This window comes from Ylistrum balloti, unplaced genomic scaffold (genome assembly GCF_031769215.1).
Source record: "Ylistrum balloti isolate Yb309-2 unplaced genomic scaffold, AGI_CSIRO_Ybal_v1 Utg369640, whole genome shotgun sequence".
NCBI classification, from domain to species: domain Eukaryota; kingdom Metazoa; phylum Mollusca; class Bivalvia; order Pectinida; family Pectinidae; genus Ylistrum; species Ylistrum balloti.
The window spans coordinates 1,517,507-1,542,874 of record NW_026781901.1 but is presented as its reverse complement, the minus strand read 5'-3'; the positions used below and the strand labels follow the sequence as shown (position 1 = coordinate 1,542,874).

The window sequence follows — 25,368 nt, the reverse complement described above, 5'->3', positions numbered from 1 at the left end:
CAACAAGCAATAGGTCCTGGGTCTTGGTATTTGTGTTGTAGCAAGTTGGAGGAATAGGCTTTCAAATATGCAAACTTTGACTTTATGAACTAAAAAACAAAAGCTTCAGAACAGGTGAGCAATTCTTCCTGATTATATGACGATATTTTTTTAAAAAAGGAAAAAACAATTATCATATCCACAAAGAGTTCTGATTAATGTTTTATGGTTGATCTGTGTGTGTGCTTGTTTGACATATTTTGTATTTCATACAGTGATAGATTACACGTAAAACTGTCTAGTTGATGTTTGTTTAAAATCATATCACTTTGTTGATAAGTTGAAATTCAGTAATGATGTTTATGTGTGATATACTGAAGCTTTGTATAGCTTTTGTTAGATATTGTTCTCTTCACAACATTCGGTTTCTTACAAACAAGGTATACAATACCCATGTACCCCATCATCAGCCCTTATACACATGCCACATTACCGTTTTGTCTTTGATATATCATTTACTGTTCTTCATTAAAGGAGGATATACACTTCTCCACAGCTAAAAAGAAGTTACAGATTACATTCCATTGTACATCAAAGAATCGTCAATAATTTTGTAATAGCCTGATTGTATAGAAGATTAACATATGCTAAAAAAATCATCCTTAATTGATAACAATTTAGAATTGAGGTGTATTATTGTCATAACCGATGTAAAAATTCTCAATCCAATAGTCATCAGGGTTTTCTTTTGCTGTTCTTATCATTATGTTTCTTGTTTACCTGTATATACCAGAAAACAAGTTCAAAATGTATCTACAGAACATATCTATGAAGTGGATCAATGTAAATACTATCTAGAGAGTGATGTGAGTTTTATATACATACAGAGAGGTGTGAGTGTTATACATACAGAGAGGTGTGAGTGTTATACATACAGAGAGATGTGAGTGTTATACATACAGAGAGGTGTGAGTGTTATACATACAGAGAGGTGTGAGTGTTATACATACAGAGAGATGTGAGTGTTATACATACAGAGAGGTGTGAGTGTTATACATACAGAGAGATGTGAGTGTTATACATACAGAGAGGTGTGAGTGTTATACATACAGAGAGGTGTGAGTGTTATACATACAGAGAGGTGTGAGTGTTATACATACAGAGAGGTGTGAGTGTTATACATACAGAGAGATGTGAGTGTTATACATACAGAGAGGTGTGAGTGTTATACATACAGAGAGATGTGAGTGTTATACATACAGAGAGGTGTGAGTGTAATACATACAGAGAGGTGTGAGTGTTATACATACAGAGAGATGTGAGGGTTATACATACAGAAGGGTGCAAGTGTTATACAAACTAAGGTTGGAGTGTTATACATACAGAGAGGTGTGATTTTTATACATACAAAGAGGTGTGTGAGTGTTATACATAAAGAGGGGTGTGAATGTTATACATACAGAGAGGTGTGAATGTTATACATACAGAGAGGTGTGAATGTTATACATACAGAGAGGTGTGAATGTTATACATACAGATAGGTGTGAGTGTTATACATACAGAGGGGTGTGAGTGTTATACATACAGATAGGTGTGAGTGTTATACATACAGAGAGGTGTGAGTGTTATATATATACAGAGAGATGTGAGTGTTATACATACAGGGGAGTGTGAGTGTTATACATACAGAGAGGTGTGAGTGTTATACATACAGAGAGGTGTGAGTGTTATACATACAGAGAGTTGTGAGAGTTATACATACAGAGAGGTGTGAGTGTTATACATACAGAGGAGTGTGAGTGTTATACATACATTGAGGCTTGACTGTTATACATACAGCAATGTGTGAATGTTGCACATACAAGAGGATGTTAAATATACAGAAGTTGCAACTGTTATATATTCAGTGAGTTGTGAGTGCTATATATAGAATGAAAAGTATTTTCTATACGCATAGATACTTCCTATTAGTGCAGTGGGAGAGTGTCTGACTGGAAGGTGTTTTTTCATTGCTATTACATACTAATTCATATATATTGTACAATGTAGAAATACATTCCATATCAGTAATAATGAATAAAATTAATAGAAAACTGATGTTACTTTTCTTGTATTTTTTTCCGAATACATCTTCCTGTTGTTTGGACCAGTATAACGATTACCACAATACAAGCTCCATCACAAACATGATCAAATATCTACACTGGCCAACACTTTACATTCGCCGCTTGCAACACAGGCTAATTATGACCTACAAAATAGTACATGGCCTTGTTGCACTAAAAATCTCCTCCCTGTCAACTTGATGACTTAATCAAGCCATCACAACTCATATGCTTTCAGACACACCCCTCCACAGACTGCTTTAGACACTCCTTCTATTCAAAATCTATCATACAATGGAACTCCCTCAGTCTTGTTTCTGCCGACACTGCTGACGCCTTCAAATCACTTGTAACAGTGTCGTACCTATCTCATTACTCAAATTCTTCTTATCTCTAAAAATATATGTCTTTTTAATCAACCCTTGGGACTAATCGTCAGAATTGACGGCCCCCAAGTACTACTGCTACGAGACATATTTCGGTCTCTTATAGAGTTGGCACATGTACAGTAGTCAAAATGATATGAAAACAAATATTTGATAGAAAATAAATTAAGCTTAAATAATATCAAAATTATTTAAACAAGATAAATGAAATAAGTGTTTTGTCTCTCCTAGTACTCGAATTCCTTTTGGCCTGGTCGACCCACACAGAGACGTATATTGTGCTATATATGTCTGACCCACACTATTAAAGGGAGCTAATCAATCTTTTCCAAATAAGAAGTAGGATCTAATAAATAAATAAAAAATACTAGGCCTACTTGACGAACGCGTATTATAATTTATTGATGGTATATCGCAAATGCACATACTTAATGAATATAATGGTGATTTTCTTCATTCCATGCTTATCTGTTTAGACATGTCTGGTGTTGGACGATAATCTATTTTTAGACTATAATACTGCTTATGTAATACGGGAATTTCCGCCAAGTTCCCTGAGGTTTGTTTTGGGCGCCATATTGAAAAGTTGAAATTGCGAAGAAAAGACGGATATTGGTTAAGAAAAGTAAGTTTGGAAGTGTCTAGATTTCTTATTTACGCCGATGCATTTTTTATGTAACTAAGTGATGTAAGGAGGACATTTCTTAGAATAATCTTTGGTATTTGTCTGTATCACGCCATATCACAAAGATGGTAAAATTTTGTCTGCCTGTGCATTGAGGTAGCTTTTGTGCTGCTTTTTATTTCGTTACAGTAATGTAGGACTACAGTACAGTAGCCAAATGATTGAAACAAATATGGTAACAAGTCTCAATCTGTGTGATCATGTCGCTTATACAGGTCTAGTATACATTTTGTCATAAAAGCTACGTAAGAACAGGGACGTATAATACAGATACGTCGCTGGTAAGAACAAAACAACGAAGTGTTTAATTTACTTCAAGATTGGGCCCAGTTTCCCACGTATCGTGACAGTGGTAATAACAGTACATTGTATGAAGAATATATGATATTTACCAGGGACGTCCCTGGATTTACATATAGGACTTTTAAGTACAAATTACACAAATAGTGGTCGGCTATCATAATAAATTTACAAAGACAAACATTCATGGATAAAGACATTACATGACTCAACCATCAGAATTATTAGCTCCATATAGGCTTTTTTCCCCCCACTGTAGGTTAATTAACAAAGATGTGAGCATGTAAGCTCTTAGTCAGAAGGGTTCTGACTATCCATCAACAATTTTGTTTTTGTCTTGATCATGGTCGATTAGTCCAGAACCCTCCAGACTGGCCCATACTTATATGTTAAGACAAGTAATCCTGAATTCAGCTGGGTATTCATGATCAGTAGCTCTCTCTCTCTCTCTCTCTATATATATATAGACTATGTATTCATGGTCTGTTTTAGACTCCAAAATATGATTCAAGAGTTGATGTAACAGATACAGAGATGATTTTAGTAATAAAATAATCATCTTGTATCTGACCAGCAGATACAGAGTATCGAGAGATAATTTTATTAATTGAATAATCATTTCGTAACCAACCAACAAATATAAGAATGTTTGGGTGAATTTTATTCGTTTGCACACAGAGACCAGTCAGAATCATTTTGAGACAGGGTCTCTTTGCAGCCTATTAGCTTATGGTTATATCTCACTGAATAACATACAGGAAGCTCATCGCATGACTTCAAAAACAATTGGAGTAATGTGCCTTACCCAAGGAAACAACCACATCAACATAGATGGGTCTTGGCTTCCAGAGAAACTATAGCCAGACTGCCACGGGTAGGGAACGTTGATCCATACACCTCAGATAGTCACCAGAGCTAAGTGCATTAGAGAAAAATACAACCTTAACAGGTCTTATGATCATGAAGATCGAAGATGTGGTGGTTTAATCAGGGCCAGTTTGTGTATTGTAGTAAGTCCAATCTATTTTCAATAGCTCTACTATACTTAGAGACTTCCATGAAATAGCCCAGACTGGCTGTGAGTGACAAACCCAGCTAAAAACACAATAGATTTATGTAGATTTTATAACATAATTGGACACTGACTGGGCAGTTTTCTTTTCTGTTATTTTACAAAATGCCAACTACTACTAGGTGAACATGAAACATATCTATCTTGTAATATCATGTAAACAAAGATTGAATAGACCAAACAAACGGTTGAAGTTTGACAGTTTGAATTTTCAATAATTATAGTAGGATGAAAAGAATAGAATACATGGTAACTGTCTTAAAATATAAGTTGCTTTTAGGCTCGCATCAGGAAGAAGAAGTGGCACGCCGAAGCTTGCCATTTTGTCTTTCTTCACTTTCGTCATATACATTTTAAGACACTGACCACATCTTCTATATATAGCTTCATATTGGTTGAAATCTACATCGATATCACATGTGTAAAGCTACGCTTATTCTGATGTGTCAGGCTACACTTCATAGTTGTAAATTATAGCTAACCTGACTTCATGGCAGTACAGCTGCAATACCACACTAACTTCTCAGGTGTAAATCAAAGCTGCATTCACTGGTGTAAAGCTACACATCAAAAGATATGAACCCCAAAATCAATAAGCATAAAAATGCAATATAACATGTATATTTTTCAGGCATGAATACAGAAGGAAAAGGTGATCATGATCAACAGGCAGACGATGCACATGATGGTACAGTGGTTCACCAGAGGAGGAGACATCGCTCTTTTACCGAAAAAAGACGAAACTCTATGAATCTTACTCCGTTAGTTATGCCAGGAAATGAGTCCAGCTCATTTGGTGGATTTAGTTTTCCATCACAGTTCAGCAGAAAGGAAGACATTAAAGAAGAAAGCAAGGAGTTGTTTGAACATTTTGTATATGATGAAATCAGTAGAGAACATCTGCATCTGCCTGATGATGTAGTGACATCAACATTGTCAGGGACAAGGTAATTAGGTAGAGTCTGATACAGCCTGGTGATGTAGTGACATCAACATTGTCAGGGACAAGGTAATTAGGTAGAGTCTGATACAGCCTGGTGATGTAGTGACATCATCATTGTCAGGAACAAGGTAATTAGGTAGAGTCTGATACAGCCTGATGATGTAGTGACATCATCATTGTCAGGAACAAGGTAATTAGGTAGAGTCTGATACAGCCTGATGATGTAGTGACATCAACATTGTCAGGAACAAGGTAATTAGGTAGAGTCTGATACAGCCTGGTGATGTAGTGACATCAACATTGTCAGGGACAAGGTAATTAGGTAGAGTCTGATACAGCCTGATGATGTAGTGACATCAACATTGTCAGGAACAAGGTAATTAGGTAGAGTCTGATACAGCCTGATGATGTAGTGACATCAACATTGTCAGGAACAAGGTAATTAGGTAGAGTCTGATACAGCCTGGTGATGTAGTGACATCAACATTGTCAGGAACAAGGTAATTAGGTAGAGTCTGATACAGCCTGGTGATGTAGTGACATCAACATTGTCAGGAACAAGGTAATAAGGTAGAGTCTGATACAGCCTGGTGATGTAGTGACATCAACATTGTCAGGAACAAGGTAATAAGGTAGAGTCTGATACAGCCTGGTGATGTAGTGACATCAACATTGTCAGGAACAAGGTAATAAGGTAGAGTCTGATACAGCCTGGTGATGTAGTGACATCAACATTGTCAGGAACAAGGTAATTAGGTAGAGTCTGATACAGCCTGGTGATGTAGTGACATCAACATTGTCAGGGACAAGGTAATTAGGTAGAGTCTGATACAGCCTGGTGATGTAGTGACATCAACATTGTCAGGAACAAGGTAATTAGGTAGAGTCTGATACAGCCTGGTGATGTAGTGACATCAACATTGTCAGGAACAAGGTAATTAGGTAGAGTCTGATACAGCCTGATGATGTAGTGACATCAACATTGTCAGGAACAAGGTAATTAGGTAGAGTCTGATACAGCCTGGTGATGTAGTGTCAGCAACATTGTCAGGAACAAGGTAATAAGGTAGAGTCTGATACATTGTAACTGAATTTATAGCAATTTTAGGTTGTTTTTTTTATCTTTCGAACTTTTCCCATTTGACTTTTAGATTTTCCACATGCTATATCCATAAGAATGTCTTGAGGAATGTGCTTTTCCTTTTGTTGACCCATTCAAAGACAGTTTCCTTTCTACTACAGTACACCACAGGGATATAAAAATCCCAAATGGGCAAAATATGGCCGGGAGCTTAGAATAATGGCTGATGAATTTGCAAAGACCAAGGAACGACAGCGAATAAAACAACGAGCTGGAGATGTAAGTTTAAATTATTTCTGAACAAGAATGTATTCCAGTCCCAGGTTAAAGATAACAGGAAAACTTAAATTTCTTGTCATATTATAAAGCATGCAAAATTGAAAGAAATCAGTTGAAAACTGATGGAATAGATCTCATTTCCATTTGGAAAAACAAAACATGGTGATTAAGCCTTCCTACTTTAAAAGAAATCACCTAAAAACTGTGAGAGAAAATCTCCAGACACAAGATTTAGTTTACGAAAACATGGGGCAGTAACTTTTACTAACCAAGTCGAATTAGACTGTATAGCTACCATTCATGGTGATTAAGCTCAACAAATTTGAGAGAAATCATTTGAAAACAGATCTAGGTCTTCAGAAAGAATAACATCTTGAAAACCAAACAAGGAAAGTAACTCTTCTAGAGAGACTGTTAAATTAAGCTGCCATTCAATAAGATATAGTGTCATTTTTGGTGATTAAGATGACAAAGTCACCAAGAAGTTAAGACTGAGAGAGGAGATTTTACATTATGAAAACAACACAAAGAAACACCTTTTCCAAATACAGTAAAATTAATGTTCAGAAAAATGCAACTTCATGTCATTTTGATTAAGCATACCATTTTGAAAAATATTGGTTGAAAAATCTGAAAGGAGATCTCTGTAAAATTAAAGCCTATGATGGATACATTTACCATACCATACCATGTCCTTTAAGAATTATTGACAAGTGTTTAAATCTCTGACGTCACTCTGGATTTTCATGTATAGATGTTTATTTTAAATGTGCTGTATATTTTGACATGTTTTATTTCTATCCTGTTAGATTTAAATTCTTCTTCTTTTTCAGGTGGACATGAATTCAGCTACCTATGAAAGTTTCAGTGACATGTTATCAGAGCTATTCTTCAGCAATGTGTTGTCTTCAGCTATAACGAGGGAGAGACTTGTTGTTCTCTTCTTCTTCTGTTCAGATATTGTGATACGCTCCCTGAAGGCAAAAGCTACAGACTTATTTAAAAAGTTTATTGAGTGGTCCACACGCTTCATAACTAGTAAAGTTGCTGAGACGGTTGCACGTCTTGGAGGCTGGGTAAGAATTTTTATTTTCCATTTTTTTTTTTTTTTTATATATCTATATAAAGATATTTGCAATATTATTGAATTTAATGTATTTCTTCACCAATCTATTTCCTTAGAAGTAATATTATGTCATCAGATACTATGCAAAGAGATGAAAAATATATTAATAAGTACTGTCGGAGGTCTATTTCAAATTTTTCCTGACATTAAGTTCAAATGTAAAGAGACTTTGATATACATGTAGAAAGAATGTAGTTTAATATCCGAGATATTACCTGGCAGCAGCATTGGTTTGTCTGTTGGTACTAACAAACTAATATAAAGGACCTAGTGTAGTCATAGTAAACAGCAGAGGTCATGGCTGATTAGATTGTTAAAGGGTACTGGGGCATTAATTGAATGCATGAACTTTGAATATTATCATTAGAGCCTGTTAAATTATATATGTTTATACACTATATATATACAATGTATAAATATTTTTTAACTTCATCTCATGGATGACATATATAGCTATTTATGTAATACAACTGATATAATGTATTCCTGTTTAGTTGAATATGAATGTGGGTTTTAAATTTGCTTTATTCACATTTTTAAAGGACAACATGAAATTAGATACCCACAAATTTCATACATTTAATCAAAATCTTTGAAATTCTGGATCTTCTTATGCTTGTATATGGTTTAGTTATTTAAGTTCAGTTTGGTCCAGTTCATAAGTATTATGATCTGGTGTCTATGTATACTTGCATGACATATAATTACTGAGATTTTCATTCACTGTTTGCTTAATCTTTTTTTTATAAGGAATATTGCAAAATTGATTTCATTTCTTTTAGCTGTACAGTAGGTACATTAATAATCATGTATAGACATGAACTCCTATTTACTGCCAAAGGCAGGGTAGCTCAGAATGTAAGTTTTCTGTTTCGATATTTTTCACCATATGATAAATTGTGAAACATCATGAGTCTTCTTGATTCATTTATTTACACACTATCACACTTGTGTGCTATGACTTGTATACATCTTACTCATGTACATACATCATCATAATCATCTTTATCATCATGCACATGTATCTACTACTTCCTGCACACAAACTCACTCATCAACATTCACACCCACTTACACTCACATAGCAAACTTACGTGTACTTAACAAAATACTCACACACACAAGCACAAAATCTTATCACCTACACTTATCAAAGATATTTCCTCACTCACATATACTCACTCATGAATACATATACATAGAAAAACCATTGTACATCCTAAACAAAGAAAGATAGAGAATTGGGAGGGTTATAATCATTATTAAATAAAAATAGCACTAATTTTGTGGAAATTTAATAAATTTAAAGACAGTTTGGTATAGACAAGCCATGGCCATTGGGAAAAGACTTGTTAGCATACATACTATAGTACTGGTATATATATAATGGGTATCCATTTTTTCCAATTATTCTCATTTTTTTTTTTTTTTTTCATAATAGTGTTTTTGCTACAGATGTTGTACTTTTGAACATGGAAATGATCCTTAATCTTATTTATAAGAGCATTTAAATTAAGAGATTTTTGTAGACATCTTGACTTATAAACATAGTGTTCAATGAGAATTAAAATTTTGTTATCTGCAGTGTTAGCATTAGGATGGATAATTCCAAATGAACATGTTTCTTTGTTTATCCAGAAAGGAATCAGAAGAATATCAAGAAGAGATTCAAATTTCTCCAATAGAGTCTGTACCTCTATACACTCCCATAGACAGTGAAGGATTGTTTCTCTTTCCATATTACACAGTGTACATAAAGGTCTAGGAATTAGATTTATATTGAAAAGAAAGGAGTTCGTAACCAGAATGTGATGTATAATCCTTACTTGATCTGTAGCTTAGAACTTTCTGTAATGGTAAACAGAATTATTAATATATTTTTCCACTTCTGATTATCAAAGTCAAAATCATCACTCCATTTCCGAATACCTGTAGGGGTCGGTGCTGGTTTAATAATAGAATTGTAGACATTTGATAATGACCTAAACTCTTTGTTTTTCAGGGATCTGTCATGAGGACATCTGGCCGTCTATTTACCAATATTCTTATAATTAGTGCCTGTATTGTTCTGGCATTTGCTGTGGGAAAGGTGATCTCCCGCAGAAACTCTGGATAGAAAGAAAAGACAATGAAACTAGTCACGCATACGGCAGGCACTGCATACACTGACCACCACACAGCATCAGAAGGATTAAATGTTTGTTTCAAGCTGTAAACATACTGATGAGAATGTTTATGTAAATATGCCACTTCCTTTATATGTATTATGTTTACTTATTCATTAATGAAACTTAGAAATAGGTCCTGATGAATTCAGATACACGTAATTATAAATACCTTTATGGCAACAGAAATTGAATTATAAAAATGTATAATTAGTGCACAAGGCTAATCCATTTTTGTCGATGACAGCTGGATTGGGAGCGTTTTAAGATTCCTGTGTTCAAGAGTCTTCAATTTCAAAATTTCACCAAGATTCTGATATCTAGTTAGGACAGATAGTCATTAACTTGCATGCAAAAATAAACAGCATTAATTTAGAATGCAACTGCTTTTTACAGAGCAAGATAATTCCTAGTAACAAAATAGTAAAAGTACAAATTTGAAAAAGAAGCTGAAAATTTATACAGAAAAAAATCATATGGAATAGGCTTATTTTTTAATGTTTGAGATATATATTGGCACTTTTCTGTGATTTTGTCATGTATATGGACTAGTACAATTTAAGCTCACATAATTAAGTGTAAAATCCTTTTAATGACTTGGAACAAACAATGAATTTTCATTGCTGAAGTAAATTCTGTATTCAGATAAGAGGATATATACATGATACAATTTCAGGTGTTGATATTCAGTCTTGCCAACCCTTTTTATCAACTTTCAAACAGTGGCTTTCTCTTGTAATTTCTTTTTCAATGAAAGATACATGTATTTTTATAAAAAGTGTCACTAATGGTTTTTGTCAGTAAGAGCACACTATGCTTTTTGTATATAGTAAACACATAGATATAAATGATTTTACCTACACCAATGGAGTTATTGTTCTTGAATACAACCTTTATATTTTGGAAAGAAGATAATTCACTATTTTTTATTGGGTAGATATACACTATGTAAATATTTGTTAAGGAATAATGTTGTTTGACCAATGGGGCCAAATGAGAAGTGAAAGATATCCTCACAGATTGTATGAATGAGTACACACTTACACATTCAGTCTTTATAGACTGGTCATCTCGTGATACATGTAAATATTTTTTTTAACCAAATATGTTCAATATCTATTACAGTGCAACATAACAAGCTGTCTGAAATAATTCCTGTGTAGAATTCAGTATAAATTTGATATTTTAACAAAGTCCTATTGTGTACAAAAATTCTGTATAAATTATACTGTTTAACAAAGTGCTATTGTGTTTTAATGTTCTGTATAAATAAAACCCTGTAAGTCCAGGTTTTTTTTATGAAAATCTTTATAAACAAGCTAAAGACTTTCAGATGAGTTGTATGAGATCCCTGAAGAACTGATTCCTGTCCAATACAATACATAAACCAGGTCTTTGGTAATTTCTCACTTTTTGTTTGCTGATAGAAATGGTGATATTAACACTGAAAAGATTGAGAAGAAAAAAAGTTACATAGATTATTGTTTTTGATTTTTTTTAGGAGTGCTACAATATATTGCCAGGTATATCTTATATTCTCTATGACAAATTATATTGTTTTGCTTACAAAAGGCACTAGAATACCTTATGTATAATTATATATTTGAAGTTACAATACACTACTTAACAAATTTTCATTCTCTGCACAAATTGTCTTCCTGGTCAGACAAAATAATATCCAAAGCATAATGCTGTGAATGTTACACCTACACAAAAAGTGCTAAATTTGTATTGAATTGTTGAAATGAACATTGTAATTAGAATACAATCAGTTATAAAGAATACAGGATAACAATAGATCGTTAATGGTCAGATTACATTTTCAAACTTACTGATCTTAGGTCGAATGGAGAAAATGAAGCATAGGTTCACTATACTGCTGTTATGGGCCATCCGATTTGTTCTTTAAGGTGGAAAATCACAATCTAGTCTTCTTGTATTTAGAAATATTGTGCAAAGATAAAATATAATAGCACTATTTATTTTTCCTTTATTTTTGTGTAGTAAGTAAATTCTATGAATTATGTACTCAGCAGAATGTTGATTTAATTTTTTTTAATTAGATTTTTATCATGTTATTCACTTTAAAAGTGATGATTCAATATGGTTTTCAAGCATTATATTCTCTTACATTTATCTGGGATAATCTTGTGTCTGTTTGATGAACTGACAGAATAATACCCTGCATAATGAAACTTATACAATCTTACAGTCCCTAGGAGCTGAGTTAGATCTTATCCCAACAGAAAGATGATGAAGTTGGCAACTATTTGGCTAATCTTATATTTGCCAACTTTATTATCTTTCCTTTGGGCTGAGAGCTCCCTATTTGGCTAACATTTGGGAGAATGATTATTTTTCTTTCACTCTGCTGGCTATCTTACATATACATTTGTATGTTTTGTTGTCCAAATGCTGTTCATTGTTGACATGACACCATTTATTTGAAAGAGGAATTCCTGTCTCAATTCTGGGGTCAGACAAAGAAAACTCAAATAGGTAAAATGCATGGATACAGAGGTCCAGTGAAAAGGAAAACAGCATATTAGGAGGTCATGTGTACAGCTTTCTTTAATACTGTTATTTCAAATATTCTATATTCATTTAAGTGTACTAATCTAAAGGGTCTTGTGTTTTTACCATTAGTAGATTATTTTGGTTGTTTACATGTTCATATGTATTCTAGTTTTTGGTAATCATTCAGAAAGCAGTCCTTGGGTGTTGGTAGTGAGCGGGAACAATCAATTAAATCTGTCATTGATCTCAGAATATTTTATACAGCATGCCATATCATCTTATATAGAAGGGTATTCATAACAAAAAATGTACAGGATGTTGTAGTCTGTACTGATGATAGTGAAACATTGTGTTCATTCCCTATTCTTAACTTTGAAGGAAATGATATTTTTTCTACTGGTGTTGTTTTGATGTCAGTTGCACAGTAATATAATTCAGTTCAAAATTCAATGACTTGTGGAGTCTTTGATAAATAAAGGTGTATCCAATTACAACAATCTTATATACATCAAATAGATTTTTTTTTTATTCAATCTGTAGAGCTTGGCCAAGATATCGTAATTGCAATTTTAATGATTACATTTTTTTTAACACATCTTACAGTAATATAAAAACCATAGATTTTACTTATATTGAACACTTTTGAAATTGTTCTCTTTACATTTTATTAATCTACCTTATAAAAATTGCCAAAAGAGCATTTAATGTAGATAACTAACAGAACCATAGAGACAGCTTCTTCTTTTGATTTCGAATGATAGAATTAATTGTAGAAATTGGCAATTTATAAATTTCAATTTGTGAAGTTTTGTATTTCATTTCAGTGACAGAAATCACATGGAAACCATATCCATCACGCATTTAACAATGAAAGCTCTGTTTTTTAGAGATATTAAGAATCAACTTTTATTGTGTTGATATTCCCTTTTATTCCTCATGTTCAATTCAACTCAACAGCATACATATTGAAGTATTTAAATCGAGACTGTAGAAATTATAATAGGTACTTGTATTTGAACAGTAGATAACTAGTATGTTAACATGGGTGTCTAAATGTATATACAAGTGTGTTTCCAATATTCCTCTAGGATGATCTCATGTTTATTGCTCAAGTATCAATAGTCAATAGGACAAGATAATATGTTCAAAACATCTTGACGTGCAATGTTTTTTTCTTTTTTCTTCAAAATATTTATTCTTTTTCACCCAATACTGCTGCTCAAGAATCAAGACTTTTTTAAGACAAAATGAAAATCTAGATGGAAAATCAAGAATTCTATTTACCGGTATATAGAGACCTTTCGTTTTTTTTTTTTTTTAGACAATTACGGTATATGCTGGTGTTGGATAAGGTCTATATATTGATGATAAGATTTTTTTCATTTACCTTAGCATCATATAACATGGTATTTCTGTATGATTTTTAAATAGTTATTTGATCATGTCCTGTAACACAGTAGTTCTGTGTGACTTTTTTATTGATCAGTAATTGACCAGCATGAATTTTAAAGCTTAAGAGAAACTAAATCTAGTTTTCAATCGCTTTTTTGTGAAAGTATTTATAGGCCACCTGCTTTTAAACAATTTGTGGGTTGTTTCCTGTAGACTTTTACGCTGTGCATCATTTTGATAAATAACATTATGAACAAGATTGTCGTTCCAAAAAGACATTTTTTTGGTATGTACATGTCCTGTCCTAGGTTAACAAATGAAATTTCTAGGTTTCTCATAGGCTAATATTTTAAGCCAACCATCTTCAGATCCTGGGCTGTTCAAATCGCCATTCGTCAATGGTCTGGCATCTGTCTGTTTGTCCTTCAAAAATTCTTGTTACCACTCATATATAAATGGTGAAGATTATCTTTTTACAACAATTGCAAGACAAGTTATGATAACTTCTAATAATCATTATATTTGATTTGGGTGGAAGTGTGAAAAGTCTTACTGTGGGAGTAACCGAGATATTCAATGGGAAACCCCACATGGTCAGATGTTGACCCCATACCGTTCACATCTGTTTAAGGAATCAAATCCCCAGTCTAGTTAAAATGCAAATTTGTTACCACTGCCACCTAATCACCAGAAGTTCCACATTATTTGAATCAATAAATGAAATTTGGACCTACTTTCAAAACCATGTCATATAAATATGACCCTCACTGTCTTTTCATCACTAATAACATTAGGTGATCGGTGAAAGATAAAAGACCCTTGGGCTCTTGTTTACATGTGATGTAGAATCAGAAATTGATGCATGATTATGAAGTTTTCAGCATTTCCATCTCAGCAATCAATTTGTATAATTTATCTTTTAATACATATGATGCGAGTCTAGATCCCTACCAAACATGTAAGTCAGAGGTTGAATAACTGTAATTTTGTAATAACACAGTTGTCTTTTGATAGCACAGTATCCATATGATAAATATAACACAGTGGTCATGTGATAAAACAGTAGTCATATGTTAAATACTACACAGTGGTCATGTGATAAAACAGTAGTCATGGGGTAAATATAACACAGTGGTCATGTGATAAAACAGTAGTCATGGGATAAATATAACACAGTGGTCATGTGATAAAACAGTAGTCATATGTTAAATACTACACAGTGGTCATGTGATAAAACAGTAGTCATGGGATAAATATAACACAGTGGTCATGTGATAAAACAGTAGTCATATGTTAAATACTACACAGTGGTCATGTGATAAAACAGTAGTCATGGGATAAATATAACACAGTGGTCATGTGATAAAACAGTAGTCATATGTTAAATACTACACAGTGGTCATGTGATAAAACAGTAGTCATGGGATAAATATAACACAGTGGTCATGTGATAAAACAGTAGTCATATGTTAAATACTACACAGTGGTCATGTGATAAAACAGTAGTCATGGGATAAATATAACACAGTGGTCATGTGATAAATATAACACAGTGGTCATGTGATAAAACAGTAGTCATGGGATAAATATAACACAGTGGTCATGTGATAAATATAACACAGTGGTCATGTGATAAATATAACACAGTGGTCATGTGATAAAACAGTAGTCATATGTTAAATACTACACAGTGGTCATGTGATAAAACAGTAGTCATGGGATAAATATAACACAGTGGTCATGTGATAAAACAGTAGTCATATGTTAAATACTACACAGTGGTCATGTGATAAAACAGTAGTCATGGGATAAATATGATACAGTGGTCATGTGATAAAACAGTAGTCATAGGATAAATATGACACAGTGGTCATTTGATAACACAGTAGTCATGTGATAAATATGACACAGTGGTCATGTGATAAAAAAAGTAGTCGTAGGTAAAATATTACACAATAGTCATGGGATGAGTATGATACAGTGGTCATGTGATGAATATAACAGTGGTCATGTGATAAAAAATTAGTCATAGGATAAATATGACACAGTGGTCATGTGATAAATATAACAGTGGTCATGTGATAAATATAACAGTGGTCATGTGATAAAACAGTAGTCATGGGATAAATATATCACAATGGTCATGTGATTAATATTACACAGTGGTCATAAATATATGAATATAATACAGGTCATGTGATAACAGTCATTGGTTAAATACAACACAAAGGTCATGTGATATAATGCAGTGTATTTGATCTAAGTGGCAGCTTTTTTATGAATTTGTATTTACCTGACTGAGCTCACATTTGATAATAGCTGGATTTTTTTTCCTCACCAGACACCATTAATCATGTATTAAGTATGTAGAATTAAATCACAATAGGCAAAGGAGCCAGGTTAATCAATTTATTTGATGCTTGACGGGTTTCGCCCTACTTTTGGCTTCTTCAGGACATCATTCATGTATTATTAGTAACATTCTAGATTTATACTTAAAGAACTACGATGCGATTGACTAATTTATCAAATTAAATGTTGAAAATCATCACTTTTCATTTGCATACATATATTTTACTGTCAGTTAATGGTTTTGAATCTTGGGCAATGAAAAAAAAAAAATCATTATAGTCACTTACAAGAATTCAAATGTTCTTGTGACTGGTTAGCAGCTCTAAAGATTTCATAGATGTATCGTCTTATTGAGGTGTCAAAGGTGATAGTGAAAAAACAGATACTTCAACATCACCAGAGATGTGTCTCATTAAATTAATTATAAATCCATGTATCATTCCTTAGTTATACACAGCTTTAATGATAGAACAATTGCAGAAGAGAGTATGACATGATTATCTCCCCTTATCCAAGTTTGCCTGTAATGATTTTGATGTATTCCACAAATAGTACACATGGGTATTTTTTATAGAACAGCCTTTATATAAAGCTCAATTTGACTGATGTGATGAATTATATATATTCCTATCAAAAAAGTGAAGAAAAATATCAAATAAGGAAAAAATATACCAGAATTGATTTTATTATAGGAAATTTGTACAGTGTACTTGTACTCAAGTACATAAATATTGTATATCTGGGTTATTTAAGTGTTTTGTATAATAAATAGTGAATTTCACAGCTAGAATGCATTTTGTTACTTAATGAATGAAGGATTCATTTTGAAAGAAATACATCATATTTGTACATGTTGGAATTAAAATGATAAAATTTTTCACAAGACATGCATGTTTTTTAATTGTTTTTAGCTCTCTTGCCCAAATTGTATGTGGGCTTATGCTGGTGTCCATCATCAACTCTTCTCTTCAAATGACTTCTTTTCCATAACGAATTGGCCAAAGGCGACACTTTATTGGGCCAGTAGCTTTCTGGGATGAAGGGATAGCAAGTTATGTTCTAATGAATATCTGAGAGTCCCACTTTGCACTTTGCAGAGGTCAAATGTGTTAAGATCTTAAATAACTAAGAAGCCCATTTTCAAAGTTACATGGGACAAATATGATAAGAACTTCACAACTTCTTCAAGGGGAAAAAACCTCAAGTCATGCTATTTGTCTAGTAGCACACATTTGACTACAATCTTTTCTGTACCTGAATACGTTTTGGACTGGTCAGAGAAACAATATGGTTGATAGGTAACCATCTTGGACTTTGACCGTTGGAAGGTTGTAACTGCTATTCCATCAAGAATCCCCTCAGCTGCTGGGGTTGTCAGTAGATACAGTGAAAGTACACATGTAGAGAGTTCTGTTTCAACCTGTGGTGATGTTATTCGGCAAGGAAAACCTACATATACGATTTGAAATAGATCTGTCGAGCATCTTATGACAAATCATAATTGTCAAAAACCAGACTTCTGACATGTTAACAAAATCTTAATTCAAATTCAAAATTGATGGAAACAAGAAGAGATAAGAACAAAGGACCAGGTGTTCAGTGGAGTGAGCATCTTCTGCTTCAATAAACCAGATGAAGCATCCATCACATCCATCTCCATATTACACAAGAATAAGATTTGTATTACAATAAAATGATGTTGAAGAGTTGCACTTCATAAGTAATTTTGAAGTAAGTTGACAATGTTTGACATATGAGTTATACATCTCATTGAATATTACATGTACTAAATAAGTCAAAGATTCAAAGACATCTGAACATATCTTATCCTCTCATCCTTTTTCTTACTGACGTGAATACCCAAGGAAAGATAACTTGGGGGTAACCAGAAGGTGTAACCCTATTAAGAGTAGTTAAGTCAATCCATCTAAAGATATGTTAATATGTAACCTTCTCTCTGCTCAGACACTGACTCATGAGTGATACAAATTATTCATTTACAATAACATGTACTGAGCTTAGCCTACATCTAGTCAAGTACCATGCTATTCTGTCATTGAAGACCATATCATTGTATTTATGAGGATGAAATAAACACCTACAAATAACACTAATACATTGAATGAATGCACCAGTATCATTATAATGGAGTAAAGCATTAACACTCTTTAATGATTTATCATATAAATTGTTATTTTCTTGAGTCAAAATTTTCATTGTTTTCATTTTGAAACCAGATAATTAAATTTAAGGAATTAAAAGTTTGTGATCTAGATGTAAATGGATATCAAATTTTTGCGAATATCGAATGTAAAGTTTCCAATACATGATCGCTGATTTACCAGTTGATCACCAGTATGATTCATACAAACCGTAATGATTGATGCTTATATAAGTAATCTGTACCAACATAGCATTTAATCTGTTTCATACAAGTGTATTATCTGCAATATCCTTGGATATAAAGACAAGACAGAGCTGGCCAGTCACAGTACCATTATTTAGTCTTTAGATAGTTTTATAATACCACAAAACTGAGCTGGCCAGTCAGAGTACGAATATTTAGTCTTTATATACAGCTTTATGATACCACAAAACAGAGCTGGCTAGTCAGAATATCAATATTTAGCCTTTAGATAGTTTTATAATACCACAAAACAGAGCTGGCCAGTCAGAGTACCAATATTTAGTCTTTATATACAGCTTTATGATACCACAAAACAGAGCTGGCTAGTCAGAATATCAATATTTAGCCTTTAGATAGTTTTATAATACCACAAAACTGAGCTGGCCAGTCAGAGTATGAATATTTAGTCTTTATATACAGCTTTATGATACCACAAAACTTTATATACAGCTTTATGTTTTATAATACCACAAAACAGAGTCAGCTTTATGATACCACAAAACAGAGCTGGCTAGTCAGAATATCAATATTTAGTCTTTAGATAGTTTTATAATACCATAAAACTGAGCTGGCTAGTCAGAGTACCAATATTTAGTCTTTAGATAGTTTTATCGTGACAGTGTGTTATTTATGCTTTTTAATTTTACCTAAGTACTAGGGCATGTTTTGACAATGTCAGAAATGCATATTTTATATCTTCTGACATGGGTCAGGTTGTTACCTTTATATGTATTTTTAATAGGTAACATGTCTATATGTCTGACATGGGTCAGATATTTATGATGTTTCATTTTTACTTATAGAATGCCAGGTAAGTATGTCTTGTGATGTGAATTGTACTCACTATTACCTGTATGAATCCCATATATGGTAAATACATGTACATGCACAAGTTTGACCTATGACAGCCACTGACCTGTCCAGTGAACCGACATTGACGATTTTGATTGGCTAGATTCCATCATGAGAGGGAAAGTAAGCTTGATTTGAACATCGGTATTCAGTTCTTTGTTAGGGAACAGATTTAGATTCCCAAGGGGAAAGATGCATTTTTAATTAGAAAGAAACGGAGATACATTATAATTGGTAAGTTATATGTTTATTAATATTTCAGAATATTGTAGTTAATTTATTGTTTAATATATATTACAATAAATTAGTCCTGTAGAATAAATGTATTTTTTTAATATAAAGTATATAGAATAATACTTGTATCATTTTTCTCTTTGGAAGTTTGGCTATCCCAAGTTTATCTGCAGTACTACAAAGTTGCCTGATCATATTTTTAATTCTCAATTTGTGTTGTCTATTGTCATGTTAAACGGTATATGACAAGTATTAAGTAGTTGTATTAATTTTATAGATAATTGGAGAGTGATAGCGGGAGACAGCATAGTTTCAAGTGTGTATATTAGAGAACCTCTATAAACCTCTACACCATATGTAGGGTGAGTTTACTATATAAAATTATTACGTTGAAATGTATATTTGATGTTAATGAATATGAAATATGGATAGTATATGTATGTTTCAGGAAAGTAAGACAATTTAGTCATAGAAGTATTTTCTGTGTTTTGTATTATTTAATCATATAACAGTACTGTATAAGTAATGTTAATTTAAATAATCTAATTATGTTGTAAAGTTGGTAAACAATTTGTATTTGCCATAATTTAGATAATAGAGGAAAAAATAGGTAATTATACAGTGCGAGAGTTATGTCCCCTGATGTGTGTGCAATACTAAGTGTTTGTCTTTGTTTCTTTTCTAGGGTTTTTTATGCATTGAATAAATGTTATTAAGAAGAAAACAAATTTTGGCATGGTGTTTTCACCCTGTTACATTATAATACCACAAAACAGAGCTGGCCAGTCAGAGTACCAATATTTAGTCTTTATATACAGTTTTATAATATCACAAAACAGAGCTGGCTAGTCAGAATATCAATATTTAGCCTTTAGATAGTTTTATAATACCACAAAACAGAGCTGGCCAGTCAGAGTACCAATATTTAGTCTTTATATACAGTTTTATAATATCACAAAACTGAACTGGCTAGTCAGAGTATCAATATTTAGTCTTTATATACAGTTTTATAATATCACAGGTAATATTTACATGTCTTTTCATTTGATGTATGTCTTATTATTTTACAAGCATGTTAATTCCTGTGAAAAAGCGACAATATTGTCAAGAAAATAACTGCATATATGATGGTCCCTTTTTCCAGGAAGTGTGTACATGATGGTGAAGGACATAGAGACTAGGACAGGGTAGGAATATGATAATGATGAGGTATTTCTTTTACCTGAGTAGCTGTGGTGGCCTGCTGAATTGCCTGCTGGCAAAAATCCTGTGTGGTGCCAGATGCACCTGCAGGCCTTTGTGCGGAGGTGGAACATCCTTGAAAAATAATGCAGATTTATTGGATATCAGACTCCAAAAAGGTGAATTGTAGAGTTGGTTAAATAAATACAAATAGTTCTGTTGAACAGCAAATATTGAAGACATTAGAATACCAAAGAGAAGTTTTGAAATACTGTCAAACCTGTCTTAGAAGGCCACCTTTATACAAAGGCCATCTGTTGGTAAAAACCACTTTTTGATTCCCTATGTAATGCAACTTATAGTAATTGAACATCTATATAAAGACCACCTGTGTATAAAGGCCACTTTTCTTTACTCCCTTGAGTGACTTTATATACAGGTTTGACTGTATCAGAATAACATGATAGGTTGATACCAGTTCTAATGAAGTGGACATATCAATGGAGAGATCATGATTACAAAATCAGTGGTATTGTATTCTGAAGAGGTGACCACACCAAAGAATACAATCTCATTTATTTATTATTATTATTCTGTGTATTCTTGTTCTGTTGTGTCGATATCACATTTCTAGAGTTTTTTAAAATAAAAGTTGACCAGTATTCAAGCAGACAAAATACTGATGTTTGTAAAAATGAAGTTTAAAACCGGTAGATTCTCTGACTACCAGGTCCAGATGAGGGTTTTGCGGCAAATCATCTGACATCCGTGCGGAATATTTATCGTATCTAACGTCACACATTTTCCTGCAAACTGCTCTAAGAACCCTAGATTGTACGAACATACAAATCACTAAACGGCGGCCTCAACCGTATCGATCTATTTTAAGCCATCCAACAATGGCACTAAGCTATATAAATATACTTTTACTATCTAAATGATATCTGGGGAATTAGCTCAAGTGGTAGAGCGCTCGCTTAGCATGTGAGAGGTACCGGGATCGATACCCGGATTCTCCACCATATTTTTCTTTTCTTATTTTTTTTTATTAACAGTAAATTTTAATTGCAGCACTTTTTCAAACCGTTCATTTAAAGCATACTTCTAAGTTAACATTTTAGTGGATGATTTCGGTAAAGTGAAAGTCACCATACAAACACAGATTCCACTAGAAATATTTTATTTGATATAAGTGTTTTACAGATAATAATATTTAAATCAGGTACTGAGCGCTGCTCGGTTACACGATGATGACAGCTGTTTATTGAATATCTTGCATATCTTAAATATGACATAGACAATATATGTATATCTTCAGTATAAAATGGAAAAGTAGTCAAAAATAATATACATTGTACCCATTGTATGAGATGATCTTATTTCATTAAACATGGGATCAACATTGCTAGTTAAATTGGCTTTGCATACTAAGTTCTCACATAAATGCACACAGAAGAATATTTCTTCCTCGTGAATATTTAACAGGCCTCATCGTTAGGTTTAGTAGACTTTATGGTACTTACCCAGAAATGTCGACACCGTCGAAGGCAGGCTCATGGTAAATAACTGTTACCATGGTGTCGTTCATATCTAGATTCCAAAAACGCCATGGTGTTATTAGCGACTTTGTTCACTATTTGATCAACAAAATCAAAGCTGTAGGACTTATCCTCGAATATCAGGAACGTTTTCTGAAGGTGAATGGCCAAATGTCTCCCGAATACACCAACAGGATATTCCATGTTCTCCAGTCCTTTCATTATTTGTCCTGATTATTGGGCCATATGTCCTAATATTGTCCCCGAGATAGGGAAGTAGTAATCGCCAAGCTTTAAGGACTGCACCCGTGACCACAGCAACAGTACCGAGGGCGATATCACTTTTGTCCGGTACGTTGCGTTTTCAGCAGAAATTGATTACTTACTGAAAAGTAATATATCATTAGAAAATGTAATATTTAAATGTTCAGCGCTCAAATGAAAAAATTGATATTGATTCATTAATGTGTTATCATTAATTTTTTCCCAAAGAAAATGAGCTGACTTTTAAATTGTCTAATAACCGACCTAAACAAAGTATGTTTCTATAATAAATGCTTAATTCAGGAGATAATTTTGAATCGTTGTTTGACAAAAAATAAATAATATTATGCGAAGGATTAGGACATAATGGCTGTCCGACAGACATACAGAAATTGCCGGCAAAACTAAAATTAAGCGACAATTTTTAGAAATTTGACATTGGCTTTAAAGAACAAAGACGTTCTCTCAACGCTAAATGCAATCAGTTTCGTAATGATTGGAAGCTTGTGTTGTTTTGTTTTTTGATATGAATTAACCTCAAATATCTGTATGGTTTTCCCCCACAAAGGTGAACTTACCATAGACTTAACTAAAACATTACTTTTGTCATAGCTGAATTCAAATAATCCAAAACTCAAACTATTTCTCTTTTAATTGCATAAGAGTGTATCTCAATACTTCTCATTTCAGTACAAATTTTGTTCACGCCAATAAAAAATCTCCGATCCAGAAAAAAAAATCTTCAAGAAGAGATTTGATTGTTCCACTTTCTACACTATAGGACTCGTCAGAGATGATATATCACACAGCTTTTTCCTCTCTCTTGGACTCGTCAGTAATGCTACATCATACAGCTGTTTTGACTCTGTATGAATCGTCAGTGACGCTACATCATACAGCTGTTTTGACTCTGTATGAATCGTCAGTGACGCTACATCATACAGCTGTTTTGACTCTGTATAAATCGTCAGTGACGCTACATCATACAGCTGTTTTGAGACTCTGTATGAATCGTCATTGATGTTTTCATCAAACAGCTGTTTCGTCCTTCTAGCACTCGTCAGTAGCGTTAGAGCCTGAAGTCTATGAGTCGAGCTAGGAATATCAAATCGTATGTTGAGAACTTTGTAATGTATTTTAGACATAACAGCAAACAAACCGATATTTTATTACAACGACCCTTTACACTTTACTCAAGATTACTCATGGTCTGCATTATCATGGCTTTTTATTTCTGTCAATTTCCGATATAGTATACTGCTGTCCGTCACCTTTTCCGTTACCATGTAATACAGTAGTTAAGCATGTTCAGTTTGAAAAGGTTTCTCGAATTTACATTTAGCGGTTGTTTTTTTTTCATGATAAACAGAATGGTAATACATTATAATATATTTATAACAATAATAATCTTTGACTACCAACTAACTTACTGCTCTCTATTATTTCGTTATAAATAACTCAATGTCATTCTTCTGTAGGTCCTGATTCCCATGTTGTTGTTATCAGGGGAAATCGATATGATTTGTAACTTGTTCAATCCATTGTAATATTATTTCAATGAGACGTGATAAAAGCGTTTGTAACGATATGTCTGACTGCAAGGTTCCGTTTCCAGGTTTTAAAGGCCTGTATTGTATTATCATCACACAGCGAAAGTTATAACCTTTTAAGGGTTGTCAGGGTACCAGGGAAATCCCCTAATGGGGAGGGGGTATAGTCTGAAAACTTTAAACAATACATATCCGTGCCACAATGGTTTTCTTTTACATCCGATCAATAAATCCCATAAATCAAACATTTTCTATATTTACTATGTATGTTACCCAATGTTCTGTTCTACATAAACCTAATTAATGACGTTATACCAACTTAAATATCGAATTAAAAGTCTGTCATACTTACCCGAGGTAAACCTCACCCTCTCTTGACGAGAAATACTAAATCTAATTTAAAAGACTACATAGGATTAGATACCGGGAAAACATGATAGACATGGACCGGCGTTTCTTTAGGTAGTCTACAAGGCTGATATCACTCGGAGGACGGTAATCTTTTCTAGAGTTATCAAAAATAAGTTTAATTCATTTGAACAGAGGTAATATTTAGCAGAATTAATGTACTGCTGATTTCTGACTGCTTCAGGTTGTCTTACATTAATGATTTGAAAAAAAAAAAACATAGGGCATGGGCGAATTAATTGTTTAACAGGCGGATTATGTTATTTAAACGGGTGTTCATACGCCTCTATCTGCATGTCAAAGCTTCAAATAACCATCATCCCTAAAATGTGAGACTGTGGCTTATTTTCAAGCATTCAGGGTATGGTAAGGCTGCTTATATACACAACATTAATTATAGGAACTTTGACCGACGGAGTTGGTGCCTGAAGTACTATGTAGGTTGATGAATAATGCTCTGATAGATAAGGCTTTTTGATGGTTGATGTTGAGAAGTAATCAAAAAAGATTTACATATCTTTATGAACATACTTTCCCTTTGACGATTTACT

The 25,368-nt window shown here is 33.2% G+C and overlaps 1 protein-coding gene and 1 non-coding gene across 2 annotated transcripts; both read left to right on the top strand.

The window, feature by feature from the left end:
• Positions 1–5,160: 5,160 nt before the first annotated feature.
• LOC132554560 (uncharacterized) lies at positions 5,161–10,175 on the top strand. The gene is made up of 4 exons (XM_060218888.1): positions 5,161–5,474; positions 6,713–6,830; positions 7,664–7,906; positions 9,959–10,175. The coding sequence occupies exons 1-4, from the start codon at positions 5,161–5,163 to the stop codon at positions 10,070–10,072; spliced, it is 789 nt and encodes a 262-aa protein (XP_060074871.1). The 3' UTR covers positions 10,073–10,175.
• An 11,828-nt stretch (positions 10,176–22,003) lies between these two features.
• Positions 22,004–22,076, top strand: Trnaa-agc (transfer RNA alanine (anticodon AGC)). Its single transcript has one exon. It is a non-coding gene; the product is annotated as a tRNA-Ala (tRNA).
• Positions 22,077–25,368: the final 3,292 nt, after the last annotated feature.